Source organism: Bactrocera latifrons, unplaced genomic scaffold (assembly GCF_001853355.1).
Source record: "Bactrocera latifrons isolate USDA-ARS-PBARC rearing strain unplaced genomic scaffold, ASM185335v1 scaffold_87, whole genome shotgun sequence".
NCBI lineage: Eukaryota > Metazoa > Arthropoda > Insecta > Diptera > Tephritidae > Bactrocera > Bactrocera latifrons.
The window spans coordinates 169,112-188,228 of record NW_017537567.1 but is presented as its reverse complement, the minus strand read 5'-3'; the positions used below and the strand labels follow the sequence as shown (position 1 = coordinate 188,228).

Here is a 19,117-nt window from a genome sequence, read left to right as displayed (position 1 = left end):
TTTCATGACCTCAAAAGACTTGTATTTGTTATGAAGATAATCAATAACTGTTTCTATTATGTGAATCTGTCCTTAAATTCAAAATTTGTATATAACCAGTTACTTATGTGAATTAATTTGTCCTTGAATTCAAAATTTGCAAATAACCAGTTACTGGGGTTTAACTTAAGTATAATTTTTTGAAGTATGCATATAGCTATAACTTATATATTTGAACAATTTACAACATTTATTGACTGCGCAAAATTTAATAGTCTATACCAGTTGGTTGCTAGAGTAAAACAATGACATTTTGAGTGCAACCCTGTGGAAAAATATATTTTCGAAGCAACAAATTGCCATCGCTGATCAGATTATTCGAAAATTTCGACGAGTGTGGTTGGGTTTTGTTGGAGGTGTTATTCGTGTATAAAATATTTGGTGTATATCAGCCCCTGATGGAAATAAAATATAATTAAATACAGTAGAATCGACGAAAAATCAGCAAATATTCCATATTAATAAGAAGTGTAAGTGATAAATAATACTATGGTCTTTATAATTATGTAAAGATTTAAGTTTGCGGTCTTTTATATACACAATAAAAAAATGGTGATTTCATTCATTTCGCAACTCAAGTTGAAAGCCATGAAAAATTCGATAAAAAGTGGTAGTGGTAGTGAAACAATTATAAAATGAGAAAACAAAGAACGAATGTTGACACAAATAGCGGAGAAACTCCAGTGACTCCAATATGGCATCATCAATAAAACTTGATTTGATAAGTAAACCTAGACATTTGTGCTACAGAATTACTAATTATTAGTCATCGTATCGTTAGAATACCACTGCATTTAAACATGCATGCGTTTGTATGCACAAGGAAGATATAAATGCATAAGAAAACAGTGCCACTCCCCATTCCCAACTCCTTTATATTGGCTAGTTTCAGCGCTGGTGCATGATATGAACAATATAGAACAAGTTAACAAACGCCCACAATAAACATACACCCATACACATATCTGTATTTGCTAGATTTTTGAGTTTCGTCTATTAAAACAAAAAATCTCGTAGTCGCCGTGAATGAATATTGGTTTGTCGTCAATATAAGATACTCATTTATTTTACCAATGTTGTTGTTCTTACTTTACGCTAATCACAGTTTCTTGGTTTTGTACCTCCAATGCTATTTGCTGTTTTTGAATTGAGTGTTGGTGTTGCTCTTATTGTTGTATATGCGTGGGCTAAATATAGCCAATACAACCCACTAGCGCCAACATCATCGCCTCAGTTTTTTGAAAGGAGACACATACATATGTATGCCCTCAATGTTTTTGGTTTATGTACATACATATATTCAATATTTACGTATGTACTTTAAAATTATGTTAAGGATAAAATTTATGAACTCTTAAACTGCAAAAAGAATTATTTATTGAGGTTAAAATACAATCCTGGGATGTTATCTTTTTAAACTTTTGAGCCTTGCAGTCTACAATATCTACGGTATACGGATCTCACTTAGATGGTTTGTTATAAACACCTCTCGACACTATTTTTGATATTGTATATGTATGTATAAATTTTACATACACTTATTAAATTGTTCATAAATTGTTTTGGCAAGTATTTGCTAATGTTTTTGTTTGTCAAACTGTATTTTCGCGTAGATCTAGTTTAGCCATTATTAAAACTACGGAAACCAGTATTTTTTAAATTCAATACGTCTTCTTTATTTTAATGTCAGTCATTGAGTTGGCGTCAATAGGCGCCGCACTATGTAGTCCCTTATATACACACGTACATATGTAGATATCCCTTTTGCGTGCTATTAGCACTTTGTTGACCTGCCTTTATTTAGATACAATTACACTTCCTCTTTAGACCCGCACCCATTGTATTAATTGAAAATCCATTTATAATGCAAAAGCACGATTCCAATACCAGTATATACAGGCGGTTTGCTATTCGTCACACTTTCAGACGGCGTTATCGTGCCGGGACTGTCGTAATTGTTTATTGTAAAATTTATATGTTCGACTGTGCGTGTGCATTGTATATTTCGTACATTGTACATTTATTTATCAGCCTTCCTTTCAGTTTATACATAAATATGTTGATATGTATGTATGTAGAATTTCTCAAAGTTTTTTTTTATGTTTACTGTGTGATTTCATTTTCTTGGACACTACCTACCTTTCGTTTAACTCATATACATATGTATGTATGTAGCACTGCTCATAGCAGATGAGTCATTTTGGCTCACATTTTGATTCATACGAATTCGTGCTGAGTGTCTCAACCAAATCAACAAAAGCAGCATCGAATAACGTCAGCAACGCTAGCGTATAAAGAAAAATAGACATTAAAAGTAAATAAAAACTTTTAATTGCCAATTTCTCTAAAGTTCCTCTCATATACTTCGATATATGAATTTCTCCTTATATAAATGAATTAATTATAATGTATTTTCAAAGAATAAATAATTTATAAATTTTATGTAACAAAAATACATAATCTCAGGTTCCGTTTTATTGTGGTTAAATAAAACATCTGGGTTTCAAATTTAACTAATTTCTATTTTTTAAATAAATGTGTATATACTATGATTCTCCAAAAGTCAGTGTATTTCGTGTATTACTTATGCGTCAGCTTACTCTTGGAATAGCAGTTGGTTCTAATCGTTTAAAAAAGTGACACCATGTTCCCATTTTCATCGATTGAATCATTCTATATTAAATTATTAAGTAAAATGATAAAATAAGTGTGACAAAGTTCAAACTAAAAAATGTTTATCATTATTTGATTAAAAAAATATTAAATAACGGATCTATATCGGTTAATGCCAGTGTATCACATTATCTAAACAATTACTTTATTTTTAACAGCTTCTGACAACTATAGCCAAACATGTTAGCACATCCCTGCCGTCTGTCTGCCACCAAACGGCTGGTGGCTCTGTTATTTACCACATTATTTGCCTGCAGTAGCATTTTTAGAGTTGAGGCGCAACTCGCCGGTAAAGTCATACAAGATCCATGTGTGAACAAGGCATCCTGCCATGATTGCATACAAACACAAAATTGCGCTTGGTGCATGGAACCCGATTTTATAGATTTACCACGTTGTTTCAAAAATAGTTTAAAAAATTATTGCAAAGAGGAGTACACCTGGAACCCATTTACAGAGCAAAAATTTACTATCAATCGTGAATTAACGCGTGGTGGTAACGCCAGCGCCACAGCTGGTTACGGTTATGGTGGTTCATACGAAGCGAGTTCATCATATAGTAGCTCATCGTCCAGTTCGTCCTATGCCGGCGCTTATGGTAGCGCAGCCGCCTCTGGTGCTTCAGCTTCCAGTGGCGAAATCGTGCAAATCAGTCCCCAACGTGTGAGCCTCAAGTTGCGCATAAGTAAGTTTTGTTTGAAAGAAATATATATTTTTGCTTCGGAGAGCGCGATTATGATTTACATTTTTCTTTCAGATCAATTGCACTCGTTAAATATGCGCTACTCGCAAGCTATTGATTATCCCGTCGACTTATACTATTTGATGGACTTGTCCAAATCTATGGAGGACGATAAGGACAAACTGTCGGCTTTGGGCGATAAGCTTTCGGAAACTATGCGCAATATTACTTCGAATTTCCGTTTGGGCTTTGGTTCGTTTGTCGACAAGGTGCTAATGCCTTACGTCTCAACTATACCCAAAAAGTGAGTAAGCTGGTTTCAGTTAAAATGAAAGGAAATTTTATATATACTATTAATTAATATAGTTGTATTTATATGTTTATAAATATCTTAAATTTTATTAAGATTTTTTTTTTTAATTTACATATTTAGTTTATTATAAATTGTTCATCTGTTTACCTATCAACAGTATTGTAAGCGATATAATCAGACAATCAGACAATTTTCCTTCGTGCCTTCTTTAATATGAACACCATTTGTTCAAATATTTCTCGAACATACAAAGAAACTTCGTTTTTTTCACGTATATTAATACCTTAAAAATATGGTTTTGAGGCAATACAAACTGTGATATCTACTCGACAACGACTTTGCAAAAGATTCGCACCCAAAGCATTAATCAAAATGTGTTCATCCTCTTATATTTCTTTCATGTCAACTCGACGATTTTCAAGCACTGTTTCATTAACTTTTCCGACGTTATCGTCCTTAAAGAGTTGGATAAACGAATGGCATGAGACAATCATGAAGTAGGCTCCCCGAAACACTTCTGCAACATTTTCAATGAATCCATAGAAAACACAATGTTCCACGAAAACTTAAATTATGTTTTGTTTTCAATGTAAAAATCGAGAGACAAACTTTTGACGTTGTAAATAAACAGCTGTCAAACACACAGTAATTGACATGTGAAGCTCAAACTTCACATGTGCTTAAAAACAAGTTGTATGAATCTAGTTTAGAACATTTATCATTTAAGTTTAGGCGCACAGTTGAAAGTATCAGTCTGAGTCAAATTTGATCAGATGGCGGGATAAAAAGTTGCTGTTATATTATATTTTAAAAAATTTTTATTTTTTAAATAAAAAAAAATGTTTATTACGGCGTAGACACAAAGTAGATTTAATATAAGATAATTACTTATGCATTTTTTACTAGAAATTTTATTTTGATATGTACATTCCTTTTTTTTTTTAATAAATTACACCTACTTAATTGATAATTTTGCTTACAATTTATCCAAGTTTTATTTCCATTAAAACACTTACTTAGTATACTATAATATAATAACAATATTAATGTATATTTTTTCAATCTTTTCTACCATGATTTTCTTGTTCCCTTTTGTTACTGTTATTTGCCGTTGCAATTTTGTTTGCCGTTCATTGCAAATTGGTTTCGCATTTGAAAATTTTCATTCGATTCCTGAATAACCACAAAAAATACACGAAATATGGAAATTATTTAAAACAAAATATTAATAAACAATAAATAAATACACTAAAATAAAAAACAATAAAAACAACAACTAACCAATAATTTTGCATCAATTGCAAAAACACCTTCATACTTGCTGCTCTTACCACAACAAACCCAAACGTTATTAATGCGCTGTAACAACAACAAACTACAATAAAAAAAAAATGTCAACTACCTCCCACCAAATTCACAATAACAACGCAAATTACCAACTACCAACCACATTTTGCTACAATTACAACAACTCTAATCAAAAAATGAAAACAACAAACAACAGACTCGAAAGGCCCTGCGATGGCTGTGAGGCACCGTACGGTTACCGCAACCATATGCCTCTGAGTACCAATACCTCAACGTTCACTGTAAGAAGAAATGCTTTGGAATTATTTCGTATATTTGCCTCATTCTTTTAGATTTATTTGCTTTACTCTGCTTGCTTATTGCACATCTGCTTGTATATCTTTTTTTTATATCTCGTGCCTACATATATTTAAACTCGTTTATGTTTGTATGAATGTAATTTGTTGTTTAGTCATTTATTTTTGTTTTTGCATTAATTTTATTTTTTGTGTTTGCTGTTGACCGCAGTGCATCAGCAATATTAGCATGAATGTTGTCTAATTTCTGGGTTTTTTGGGCAGACCTAACCAATTTATGCTGTCATGGTAGTAATATTTTTTCAATTTCCACTATATATTTGTATTAACGCGTTCTTTTTTATACACACTGCCTTGCTATATGGTGGTTTGGTTTTCTTTCTACTTTCTACTTTGTGCTTTTGATTTTTCAGCTGATTTGCTATGCATGAGAAGTTTATGGTTTATGTCAATTTGCACGCATTAACCATTTATAATACATATATTTTAATACATACATATTTACGTAAATAAGTGTTTGTTTTTGGGCACGATCTGTTGTGGCAACAGTTGGTCACCAACGTACATGTGAATTATGTATGTCTCTAACTGAGTGTCAAAATGTCATTGCATATTACAAATTATAAAAAATGATTGTAAAGCAAGTTTTGCTTTTTATTATCAGCGCGCACACGTGCTGAATTTTGAAAAATTATTACCTAAAGCAATATGCAATATTTTGACACTCAGTGTACTATTGCACATTTTTGTATATTTTATATATGTATATATTATATTTTTTTGTTATTTTAATTGTTTTATACATATCTCTATATATCTACACTTGCTTTAGTCACTTAGCATTATTCATTCTAAATTGTTTAACATAAGTTTGTAAAAAAATTATAATTACATATTGGAGGACTTAAGTTAAATATAGCTAATTAAATTATATTACAAAATATTATTGGCATTAACCAGAAAAAAAGTCTTTGTAATTATCTCTTTTGTATCTCTTTCTCTATTTCGTTCACATTTGAATGTTTCGTAAAATTATGTATCTCAACTATTTTCAATATGCTCGTGCATACATACGTACAAAATTACCGCTAACCATATGTGATCTAAATTAAAATATATATACATATGCATACATACTATATATGTATGTAGCTTGGAACATCCATGTACGAATTGTACTGCACCATATGGCTATCGTAATGTTATGGCTTTAAACACGGATACATATCGATTTTCTGTAAGTTGTTGTTGTAAGTTTAACAGAAAACTGACTGATAGAGATTCAATTAAAATTATAATAATTAATTCGAAATGCTATAGAAAATAAATAAAATATTGTATGCTAACTAGACTTACATATAGGGTGCGCCAATAACAGTGTTGCAAATGTGTTGCAAAAATATTATATTAAAAATTAGATATTAAATTTTTAATTTCAATTTCCCAAAATCAACTCTGCAATATTGGCTCTATGTGAAAACGAAACTCGCAAACGCGAAAATATGTAAATTTAAATACATTTTCGTTTTTTATTCTAAATATATTTAAATTTACAAAGAAAACAAAAAAACTATAAAAATGGCATTAACATTTTTTTATTTCTGGTCAATAACAGACAATTATGTACATTCATATATGAAGACGTTGATCACCTTATCGCTAAAAAAAATTGAATATGTATAATCCTTATTGAAACACCCCTGAAGTGAAAATTTGTATTAATATTTATTTTAAAATTTGTTTTTAACGTTTTTTTATTTAAATTAAATAATTTTTTTTTTAATATTTTTAAATTTTTTTTATACTTAAAATTTTTTTTTTTTTTCAATTTTATAAAATCATGAACTCTGTCAGTCAGCATAAAAGTACTTAATTTGCATGCTAGAATTATTTTCCTAAATTATGTTGGCATACTAATTCCTTTGGCGTGGGTGTTTACTCTAAAATTTGCATGTAAACTGTTTGGCTGGTAGGTGGTGGCATGCGTTACTACAGTTTCTCCTCGCTAAACTAAAAGCTTTTCTGCTATATTTAAATATTTATTCACTTATTTATTAAAAATGGTACACTCTTTGTGAAAAAATCTATTAGTCATTAATTTGGTTAAAAATTTAAAATTTATAAAAATAGTTTTTTTTTGTAAATAGTTAAAAGGTTTACATATAATGTTAAAAACTTGAGTAATACTCTTTATTTTTTACTAAAAGGTACACAAAAAACATAATTTACCTAATTTCTATATTAAAATTTATAATTAATAATGTAACCGTATATTTTTATAGTTTTAAAGATCTCATTATTTCATTTCATATTCCCAAATACTGATAAAGAAATCCAATCAGCTTTTCGTTTTGTATCTGTAATTATCTCTAGGATTGTTTAAAATATTTTATATAATATTATTTTATACCCCAAACATGTTTAAGTTTGCCATAAAAATTGTAACACCGAAAGGAAGCGAACTGCAATCAAAATCAAGTTTTTGTATAGGAAACTTTTTTTTTGACAAGATATCTTCACTAAATTCGACATGGATTACTGTCTAAGATAACGGTACAATCTCCGAGCATATTGTTCAGGTCGAACCACTATATAATATAACTGTCATACAAGCTGACCAATAAAAATCAATATAAAAATCTTTATATTCCCTTTTATGCTATAAGAAATGCAGAAACGCGAGATTATATTTTTTTCTTGTTTCTTTCTATAGAAATGGAGTGCATATTACATACAAATACATTCCATGTATTGAATTCGCATTTCACATACAAATTCCTATTGAAAAGCAATTCGATTTCACGCTTTTCGTTTCGAGTCCATCGCAAACAGTGAAATTCCTTGTGTGAATTTTTATCTATATATTTACTTTGCACGCCATTTGATAAATAAAACCCCTGAAATAGAAAAATGCTTACTGTGACATCATGGCACTGCTTATCTCAACGTTGATAAAGCTGCTAGGGCGTTGAATTGGTATGCGTTTTTGTTTTGACAAATGGGTTGTAGTCAAATGCAAATATAGATTTTACTAAATTTTATATATTTTTAAAATTCCTAACTGTGCGCTTACCACAATTATTATGCTTGAAGTTATTTCTCTATCTCAGAAAATTAAACGATATTAGCTCAACTATATTTCCATGAAATGTCAGTTTTATAATGAAATGTTAGATTTATGTAATGAGACATACGTAATACATACAGATATAGTAGCCTGGACATTATACCTTAATTATACACAAATTGCCTTACGTAATAGGGGTGTACATATATTCTAATTTCTTTATGCCTTGTAAGACTACTAATTCTTTCAAAATATTTTCTCTAAAGAGTGTACCATCAGCAAAAAATAAAGCCTATAAAACCAGAGAATGTTAAAAGAAACATAGTTAACATTTCTCTGTTAAAATCTTATAACTTAAACTAATCCTCTGCTTCTCCTCATCTAACGGACTTGTTTAGTCTGAAGTGAGTCGTGCTGCTGTGTCCGGTAATTTGGATGCACCTGAGGGTGGTTTCGATGCTATTATGCAGGCAATTGTTTGCCGTCAGCAAATCGGTTGGCGTGAAAAAGCGCGTCGTCTGCTCGTCTTCTCAACGGATGCTGGTTTCCATTATGCCGGTGATGGCAAGGTATGAATATCTTAAAACTGAGCTTTTTATATTTCGTAATTAAAAAAAAAAAAATGTTTTCTTTACGCTCAGCTTGGTGGCGTGATTGCACCCAACGATGGCGAATGTCATTTGAGCGGCGAAGGTCTTTACACACACTCCGTCATACAAGATTACCCCAGCATCTCACAAATCAACCACAAGGTCAAGCAGAATTCAATTAACGTTATTTTCGCAGTTACCGCTAATCAGCATTCGGTATATGAGAAGCTAGCGCATCATATTGAGGGTTCTTCAAGCGCGGTGCTATCGGAGGATTCCTCGAACGTTGTCGATTTGGTGCGCTCTGAATATAGCGTAAGTAAAAAAAATATTAGCTTTTTTTTTAAATTATTTTTTATTTAATACTATTTTTCCTTCTTTGTTTGTTTCATAGAAAATTTCCTCTGCCATTGAAATGAAGGACAACGCCACAAGCAATATAAAAATCACTTATCACTCAGCTTGTCTAAATGGCGGCCCCGAAATACCGACCGCCAAGTGTGACGGTCTCAAAGTTGGCGATGTGGTTAATTTCACTGCACAGATTTTGGTCACATCTTGCCCAACGGATCCGCGTGAATGGAATCAAGTCATACAAATCTATCCGGTTGGCATTAATGAGAGTCTGGTTATCGATTTGGAAATGCTTTGCTCCTGTCCATGCGAACGTCCCGGCACCACCGGCTACGAAGCACACTCACCCAAATGCAACAATCACGGTACACTGATGTGTGGCGTCTGCGAGTGTGATGATATGCATTTCGGTCACAATTGTGAGTGTTCAACGAGTGATGTGCATACTGGCAGCGACAAGGATTTGGTGTGTCGTGCGGACAATACCACACAGGTGGATTGTAATAATCGTGGCACTTGCTTGTGTGGCGTGTGCGAATGTGAGAAACGATCCAATCCCGAGGAAATTATTTCCGGCAAATTCTGTGAATGTGATAACTTCTCGTGTGAACGTCGTAAGAATGTGCTGTGCTCTGGACCTGATCATGGCACATGCGAGTGTAGTCACTGTGTTTGCAAGCCAGGTTGGACAGGTTCGGCATGTGATTGCCGTGAATCGACTGACACCTGCATGCCACCAAATGGCGGCGAACTTTGTTCGGGAAATGGCGAATGTGAATGTGGTGTCTGCAAGTAAGTCTTTCTCGGCAAGAAAAATTAATAATAATAAAAATTAACAAAATTTATGTCAAATAACTTTGTAAAACAAAAACAAATTTCTTGCAGATGCAAATCTACGCCTGAAGGTCGTTATTCCGGCAAAGTGTGTGAGAAGTGCCCCACATGCGCGGGTCGTTGCCTCGAACTGAAACACTGTGTACAATGTCAAATGTACAAGACCGGTGAATTCAAGGATGAAGACAAATGTGCCGCCAATTGCAGCAACACTTTCGTGCCCATTGGCGAGGAGAAAATCGTTATCGATGAGGAGAAAGATGAATTGCTTTGCATATTCTTTGACGAAGATGACTGCAAATATACATTTAAATATAGCGAAGTGAACGGCAAACTCGAAGTACATGCACAGCAGGAGCGTGAATGTCCACCAAAAGTGTTCATGTTGGGCATTGTCTTGGGCGTTATAGCCGCAATCGTCTTAGTCGGCTTAGCCATATTGCTTTTGTGGAAATTACTGACGACCATACACGATCGCCGTGAGTTTGCACGTTTCGAGAAGGAGCGCATGAACGCCAAGTGGGATACGGTAAGTTGGTTGACATAAAAAAATTTTAACTAGTTTTATACCCTGAACAGGGTATACATATGTATTAAATTTGTCACGAAGCTTGTAATATACAGAAGGAAATGTTTATTAACTTTAAAATAATTGTTATTTGTATTTTACAGGGCGAGAATCCAATCTACAAGCAAGCCACATCTACTTTCAAGAACCCAATGTACGCCGGTCAGTAAGCTTCACCACTGGAGCGTAGCCAGTAACGGCTAAACAAATAAGGAATTTGCTTGGGCAATGTTGCATTGTTTGGGTTACGAATTTCTCTCTAATTGCCATACAGTAAAGGAAGTTTCTAACAGGAGCTGCGTATTTATATGTGAAAAATGAAACCTACATATTTTAAAATAAGACAAAACATAAAGCTAAATGTATATCCTTATGTATGCGAGCAACAGCTATTTGTGACGCTGTGCAAACAATACAAGCACTGAACTGAAATTTTTATAAGTAAACAGCATTTGGCTTAGGCGTTTTTAGACAGTCGAAATTTCTATAAATGCACTTAGTTGTTGTTTTTGTGTGCTAACGTTTGCCTAATGAGGATAATTTTCAACCCTATACTGCCATTAATATATACATATACAAATATATATATACAGATTTGAAGCAGGAATGGCGATAACTTAACGCGCAGTAATGCATGTGCCTTGGAAATGATATACAGTTTAGATATGTATATACACATACAAATTAGAAGAAAAAAAAATTGATTATTTTGAATTTCACATACAGATATACAGATGCAAACTTCAGACAGCCAAACAACTATACAGCATCGTAAGAGAGTAGAATTTTTCGTGGTAGCTCTTCCTAACCTAAAAAAAAAATAACAAAATTATAAAAATCACATGTAAGCATTGCCTAGTTGCGTAAAAAGAGATATACATATATATATAGCTATAGCGAAAATTCAATTTGTAACTGTTAACGAAGCACAAAACGAATAAGAAAATAGTTTAAAGTTTTTTGTAAACAAATTTATACTACAACAAGTGTGCCTACTAAACCTATATATATTTTTTGAAATGAAAATTTAAGCGTGTAATTTAGTATCAAAAACAACAGTAAACTAGCAAACAGACTATACAGAACAAATGTGGGAGCTAAGTACTTTTGAGAAGTCAAGTACTTTTTTTTCAAAGCAGCGTATTTAATTTTATTTTTTGTATTAAAACAATTATATTAACATAGTTTATAAGTATATAATGTAGTTTGTATATTAAATTATACGATGCAATCTGAAAGTAGCTGTTCCGAGTACGACAAATTGACACATCATGCGATTATTGTAATGTACGTTGGTACATTTTTCGTTATTTAATAATATTTGTAAGACAAAAATAAACCAAAATTGCAATAACTCCAAAAAGCAACAATTTTTTTTTACAAAATAACATGAAAAGTTGAAAAAAACAGATGAAAACATATTTTTTTTATTGTAATTAAATTTTTTTTAACTGTAATTCAAATTTTTTTTAACTGTAATTCAAATTTTTTTAGCTGTAATTAATTTTTTTTACTGTAATTAATTTTTTTTAACTGCAATTAATTTTTTTTAACTGTAATTAATTTTTTTAACTCTAATTAATTTTTTACCGCAATTAATTTTTTTAACTATAATTAAGTTTTTTTTTAACTGTTATTACTTTTTTCAACTGCAATTAATTTTTTTAACTGTATTTAAAATTTTTGTTGTGTTTGTCTGCAATTTTCTAATAGCATTTCTGCTATTTTGAACTCGATTAGTTTTTCTATCAATAATGAAGAAGTTTTTGTGCGTTGTACCGTTACTTACAAGCAATTAATCAATATTTTATTTTTACTTGCTCTTCCTAATTATCATTAAGCTAAAAGAAACAGTTTTATTTGTATTATTTTTATATTTTATTAAAAACCCGTTATCATGGCGTATTTATATTCACTTTTTACTATGAATTTTGTACTGATCTTTGCAATTAAAATTAACAATTAATACAATTTAGTTGATGAGAACAAGCTTAAACATTAATCATAAAGAGTAGTTGGTACGCTATTTGCTATTTAATTGTATTAGAAAAATATAAGTTTGTCAATTTTTTGGTTTAGTGTGTGTTTTTTTTTTTATATTATTTTAATATTAATAAAATCTAATGTTAAGTTAAAAAAGCGAAGCTGTGCAATTTTCAATTAATTTTCAAGATACGAGTACATCATTTGGTGAGTAGTGTGGTTTTGTATGGAAAACTTTTGACAAGATATCTTTACGATACTCAACGTTGATTATTATCCAAGATAGCGCTACAATCTGCGAAGAAATTGTTCAGATCGGACTACTATATCATATAGCCGTCATACAAGCTGTTCCATCAATACTAACTTCTTGTATAGAAAACTTTTTATTTTGATCAGATATATTTACGAAATTTAGCATCGATTATTTTCCAAGACAGCGTGGATTATCCACGAAGAAATTGTTCACATCGGCCTACTTTAGGATGTAGCTGTCCTAAAAGCTGATCGATCAAAATTAAGTTCTGTATGGAAAACTAGCCGTCATACAAGCTGTTCCACCAATACTAACTTCTTGTATAGAAAACTTTTTATTTTGATCAGATATATTCAAGAAACTTGACATTTTTCAATTAAAGTCAAACATAAAGACAAACTAATTTTTATAATTTAAGTTTATTCGGTATGAAATCAAAATACATTTTAAATAAATCCAAGATTACTTCATTTTCGGTAGTTACTTTAATAAGTTCTTTTAAAACTTCTCAACAAACGTCATCATGACCGCACGCAAACCTTATACAAAACCTCATCATTACCCTTGCACTGAGCAACGTAGACTATCACACACAGCATTTAAAGCGCATTAGTTGAGACTGCGACTTACATTTTAACACTGCGACAATCGTAAAGGAAACCCCATAATTTGGGTGTGAATTACACTTAACTTCGCCGCCGGTGTCTAATTGAAGATCAAATCAGCATCTGGTGCGCCTTTCTGATGGCGGAATTTTGGTTTGCTGGGACGCTGATAGTGATTTTGCGACATGCTGCGTTGAGATTGCATTAATGACTCCTTTTAACAAATAAAAAAGTGTTATATATATATTTCAGAACTTTACTGACTTTGGCTTACCTGGTAATCCTCCTCCTCTATGCGCTCAGTTATGTTTAGCGTTAAACGCTTAACACGTTCCTTCTCCTCACGTGTCTTCTCCTCCTGCAGCTTCAAATTGATAGCTAATTGCGAATCGGATGGCGCCACGAATTGTTTAAATTGCTGTTTGCCACCTTTGCCGCTGCGCACCATCAGCACAAATGGCACTACACCACCACCGCTACCAGCAGTGTTACCAGCAGCATTGGATGCATTATTTTTAGCCGCTTCTTTCTCACCACCCGATTGATTACCGCTCGCGGTAGTAATTTGCTCATAAGATTTCTTGCTCGTTCTAGCCATCATTGGTACTGGTATGTCTTTTGTGTTCGGCTTAACAGTCTCTTTAATGCGTTCTTGATAACTATCGGCGGCCATCTTCTCAAACATCTGTTCGAATTCCAGATCTTCTTTCGATCGCTCCGCCACAAGTGGTTCGCAATCTTCGAGCATATATTCATTTTCAGTCCAATCGGTAGTGTTCGCCAATTCGTTGGCATTGTTAGCGTCCTCGGTATTGGGATCATCATCGCCACCAGCGTCGTGATTGCGCGTACGTGATTCACGTTCGGAAGAGGAGTCGTCACTCAGCTGTTAAGGTGTTGGAGTTTTGAGGTTATTATTATTTTTATTTCGTTTTTGGGAATTAAACTCACTGCGTCATCAAATTCACTGTCCTCACGTATGGGCTCCAGATTAGTATCAGTCTCAGCTGGCGCTTGCATGCCGGCTTTCAATTGTGGATACAATTCTTCCTTCAATTTCTCAATCGCTTCCTTGGCTTGGTCGAGATTTTTGTAGAGCTTGCAATCAAATAAGATTAAGAGATTTATTGACATTTTTTCACCGATTCTTCACATAATATGTATACCTTTAATTTTGGTCGCACATTTGCCACACAATCGCGGTACATGTGATCTACTAATATGGGAAATAAGTCCGCCGTATTTTCCACTCTACTAAACACCGGGTGAGACTTTTTGTACCAGTAGTAGTGTTGGAAAAACACAAGGAAGTAGTCAAGCCTAAAAAAAAACAAAAAGGATTTTGTAGTGGAAAATAATTTTTCTTGTACACCAAATAATACTTTTTACGACTCATGGAACTGGTAAAGTATTGACCACACGTATCCAGCAGCATACAGGCCAACTTTAAACGGAATAAACTATCTGGTGGATCTAATTCTGAATAAACGCCCTCCTCAGTTGACACGCCCAGTGAGATAATCGAGTAGAGTGTGTTCAATATATTCGTAGACTCCACCAATTTATAATTATACAATTCACCCAAATATTTAGCCATTGCAATGCGTCGCTGTGCTAATTTCGGTGAGTGTATTTCGAGACCAGCGCGTATGTCTTCGAAAACATTATCGATGACCATAGTCACAGCACGCTCTTGATATGAACTTAAACCCGACACCAGATCGGCAAGACAACGTATGTGCGGAAAACGTAACAAATATGCCTTGGACATGCACTTTATGGCATAGTTGCTCACCTCCGGATCATCCCAATTAATGCGACGCATCATTTTTATGCAACGGTCCACATTCTGCTTGCACAGCTCTTCGAATATTAAATGGCGTATATACTCGTGTATTACCGGACGCACAACAGCGTCTTGCTTTACCGTGTCTGGTGGCTTAACGAGGTAGTAAACACTTTCCACTTGTGCGGCGTGACGTGAGTCCAAAGCGGTGGCAGTTTTCAGACGCATCATTTGATCGAGGAAGACGTTGGTTAGCAGACGCGAATCGCGGCAATTGTATAGATAAATGCCAGCAACCTCAATGAAAGCACATGCCATTTCGATTTGATGATGCTGGAAGTCACGCAGCAACATTTTTAAGCAGCTCAGCGCATCGAACTTCTTGCAAAGTCCGAACTTCACCATTTCACCCAGGAAGCGTACAATTTTGATTTTCGATTCGATGTTGAGCTGATTCTTTTTGCGTATGTGCCATTTGAACTCCTTTCGCAACATTTCCGACAAGTCTACAGCGACGTCTGTGTTACACAGATTGACAATGGCGACGAAACGCGATAGGAATGGCAGTAAATCCAAACGTGTTCTAAAAAGTTTAATAATTTTCAGTTAAAAAAACAAATTAACAACTTTTATGCAAATTTACTACCTCTGTACTGTAAAAATGGATTTGGTAAGTTTTTTGCGATTATTTTTTGTGTTGAAATTCAGCAGAAACTCAATGGCTGCGGAATCGATGAGTTCTTTGTTGACGCAGTTATTCAGATTTGTCAAAAACTGATCGAAATGCTGTTTGCTATGTGGCGCCTGGGTAGCACTTAAGCGCCCTGCTTCCATTAGCGCATTCGCAATTTTATCTGGTAATGGCGCTGTTGGGGCCGACTCTTCGTTGGCTGGTTCAGCTGCCGGTTCTGCGTCTTTATCATTCGGTGGATCTGATGCAGTGGAAGGTGGATCATCTATTTCCATTTCCACATCAATATCCGCGTCGAGTGCCTCCTCTGTCATCTCTGTGGGCTCTTCATTCTGTTCCAAATCCACTTTTGGTGCGCTGAAATTAGGTAGGTATTGCCGCAAATCTGGTAAATCGGTGTAAAAGCTTTTCGTTTCATCATCCCCCCAAGGATCGAGATCACCCATAGTGGCATCCTCGAGCATATTTTCGATTACAGTGCCTGCGTTGCAGTTTTCCGTCTCTGTTGTTAGCTCTGGCAGCGGTTCGTCAAGTAGGTCAGAGAGCGTTTGTGCCGAAGAGAGTAGTTTATCGAAATTGGCTTGCATTAGCTCACATTTTTCCTTTTTGTCATTGGAAATCTCGCCTAAATCAAAACGGTCAAACTTTTTAGTAAAGAAATAAATTGTACGACAGTTTACTATCCTCACCTTTAGATTCCATAGTGCGGCGTATGGTTTTTGTCATATTAAGCAATTCCTGTTGCTCAGATATTAAATGCTTGCACAAATTCTTAAAGTAATCTTTTAGTAAACCCCGTAAGTTTTGCTGTCTGTCAGGCGCTAAAAAATCGGACTTTGGGATAGCTGCTCCACCATATTTTTCCGCCAAATTTTGCATTTTGCGTGGCACTAGTCCAGCATACTCCTCACCGCAGTGTCGACAAAAAGACAATATAATTGAGAAATTGCTGTGATCCTCCTTGTCTTGCGAAATCACATTGATTAGGACAGATCCAAGTAGTTGTAGGCCTTGTTTACTACTAATCACACCCGAGCTTACCAGTTCCGCAAATAAACGTAAGTCGACGCGCAACTTACTTGGGTTAGAGATCTTTTCACCTGGCTTTAAAGCTAAAGACTTTTGCCACGCTTCGAGAAATTGTGCATCAAAGTCAGCATAGGTTTGGTGTAACCGCGAGCAGAGTGTTACTGCCGCCGGTACGTCAGTCATTTTCATTTTTGCTTCAGAAAGTGCTGCACAGATTTCAGAAATATATTTACTTAAATTAAGCCCGCTCATATCTTTAAGTAGTGTATCCAATTGCGCCGCCGTGAACTGCTTCAATTTCTTCACAAATGCAGTATTTCGCTTCAAACTGGAATCGAGTTTAGCAAAAAAGGAGTCTCCTGGATGTTCACAGTTAACATTTTCAGCACGGAGTTGCGCTTTCGAGTTAATTTTAGCTTGTAATTCCACTATAAAAGTATTGAGTTCTTCACGTTCTCGTTGCTCGGTTTCATTGGCGGCTGCAGTGGCCTCTTCCTGTTCTGCATCCGTTTGTGCGTTTGGTTCCGTTTTCTCCGCTGGGTTAGAGTCGTCACCATTAGTTAAACTTTCCACCACCATTTTGGTAGTTCTTTTTATTTGGCAAATTGACTTTTAAATATTTTTTAAGAATATCCGAACTTTTCCAATCTATTAACTATGCAGTTTTTTGTGTTTTCGTAGCTGAACAGCAGATTTGACATTCGTAGACACAAACAGCTGAAAACATTGTCGTAGCATGAATTTTGTTTAAGAGGGTTTTATCTCATTTAGTAATTTGCACTCTATTTCTTCATTAATTTTAAAAAAAGTATAAGCAGATTTTTGTCTAGGTGGTGATTTAAATCTTCCAGGCTTTAAGGATAGAGCAACTCGTAATGTTATTAGAGAGATCGTGGTCTAACTAAAATTGTGAGCAAATAGTAGAAAAGAATTTTATTATAACGGGAGGTCCAAAAACTGGCTTGTAAGAACTCTTAGGACGATAAAAACATAACCTTAGATTAGGTTAGGCGGCATGTTAAAGACAGTTATACAATGATTTATTTAGAATCAGAAACCTTTTTACAAAGTCTGCAGACATTAAGCTCGGGATCGAAAAAGGGGCCAGATTTTTACTTATCGAATTTTTAAACTTATTTGGAAGCATTACAATCCGGTCAACCTAATACTACCTTCCGAAAACATTGGTAACGCAATCAAGAACTGATAAGGATACCATACCCAAAATCTTTGAAAGACCTGACCAATATCAAAAGCTCCATCAGGATCGGGAAGGACCTTTCCGAGCTGTTCGATACCAAACGAGGTTTCAGACAATGCGACTGCCTTTTATGTGTCTTCTTCAATTTACTCCTTTAGAAAATAATTCGATTTGCAGATCTGAATTGAGAGGGTACAATCTTCTATAAGAGTGTACAGCTGTTGGCGTACGCTGTTGACATCGATATCATTGCCCTCGACAACCGCGCCGATAGTGCTGATTTGGAAGCGAAGAAAATGGGTGGTGAACGAGGGCAAGACGATCCCACGTCCCTGTTGACAGTCTATCGTCTATCTTGGAACCAGCATTAACAACAACAACAACGTCAGACGATAAATCCAACGCAGAATAATTCTTGCCAACAGGTGTTTCGGACTAAGTAGGCTATTGAGAAAGAAAATCCTCTCTCGACGAACAAAGACCAAACTCTACAAGTCTCTCATTATTCCCTTTCTGCTATGTGGTCTAGAGGCGTGGACGATGATATTCTGTGGAAGATTTATGGTCCTTTGCGTGTTGGCCGCGGCGAATTTCGCATTCGATGGAAAGAGGTATGAGATATATGTGTATGAGTCGTTCGTATGGAAGGGAACACTCCAGCTCTGAAAGTATTTGAGGCAGTACCCGCAGAGAAAGAGGAAGACCACCACTCCGTTGGAGAGATCAGGTGGAGAAGGAACTGGCTGCACTTGGTATTTCTAATTGGTGTCAAATTGCAAGAAGAAGAAACCACTTCCGCGCTATTGTTAACTTGGGTATAACCGCGTGAGCGCTGTTTACGC

The 19,117-nt window shown here is 34.5% G+C and overlaps 2 protein-coding genes across 3 annotated transcripts; one reads left to right on the top strand and one right to left on the bottom strand.

Annotated features, from left to right (window-relative positions):
- The first annotated feature begins 369 nt into the window (after positions 1 to 369).
- On the top strand, positions 370 to 11,646 carry LOC108977334 (integrin beta-PS). Of its 2 annotated transcripts, none has more exons than XM_018946955.1 (9): positions 370 to 509; positions 2,871 to 3,397; positions 3,470 to 3,698; positions 6,464 to 6,548; positions 8,777 to 8,947; positions 9,020 to 9,283; positions 9,363 to 10,114; positions 10,208 to 10,685; positions 10,829 to 11,646. In XM_018946955.1, exons 2-9 carry the CDS (start codon positions 2,893 to 2,895, stop codon positions 10,892 to 10,894), a joined length of 2,550 nt encoding a protein of 849 aa, XP_018802500.1. In that variant the 5' UTR covers positions 370 to 509; positions 2,871 to 2,892; the 3' UTR covers positions 10,895 to 11,646. The 2 variants fall into 2 exon arrangements, with proteins under 2 accessions (XP_018802500.1, XP_018802499.1); XM_018946954.1 differs by lacking the exon at positions 6,464 to 6,548 and adding an exon at positions 5,212 to 5,296.
- Positions 11,647 to 13,366: 1,720 nt separating this feature from the next.
- Positions 13,367 to 17,746, bottom strand: LOC108977336 (regulator of nonsense transcripts 2). Its single transcript, XM_018946959.1, has 7 exons — positions 16,735 to 17,746; positions 16,001 to 16,670; positions 14,951 to 15,937; positions 14,735 to 14,888; positions 14,520 to 14,666; positions 13,843 to 14,454; positions 13,367 to 13,782 (listed from the first exon to the last, which is right to left on the bottom strand). Exons 1-7 carry the CDS (start codon positions 17,651 to 17,653, stop codon positions 13,669 to 13,671), a joined length of 3,603 nt encoding a protein of 1,200 aa, XP_018802504.1. The 5' UTR covers positions 17,654 to 17,746; the 3' UTR covers positions 13,367 to 13,668.
- Positions 17,747 to 19,117: the final 1,371 nt, after the last annotated feature.

Excerpts from the sequence above, each read along its gene's own strand:
- LOC108977334 (XM_018946955.1), top strand. The coding sequence starts at position 2,893 with ATGTTAGCACATCCCTGCCGTCTGTCTGCCACCAAACGGCTGGTGGCT. Across the intron at positions 3,398-3,469 it reads GAGCCTCAAGTTGCGCATAA|ATCAATTGCACTCGTTAAAT; the intron begins GTAAGTTTTGTT and ends TTTTTCTTTCAG. Across the intron at positions 10,115-10,207 it reads TGTGAATGTGGTGTCTGCAA|ATGCAAATCTACGCCTGAAG; the intron begins GTAAGTCTTTCT and ends AATTTCTTGCAG.
- LOC108977336 (XM_018946959.1), bottom strand. The coding sequence starts at position 17,653 with ATGGTGGTGGAAAGTTTAACTAATGGTGACGACTCTAACCCAGCGGAG. Across the intron at positions 14,455-14,519 it reads ACAGTGAATTTGATGACGCA|CTGAGTGACGACTCCTCTTC; the intron begins GTGAGTTTAATT and ends ACACCTTAACAG. Across the intron at positions 13,783-13,842 it reads TAGAGGAGGAGGATTACCAG|GAGTCATTAATGCAATCTCA; the intron begins GTAAGCCAAAGT and ends ATTTGTTAAAAG.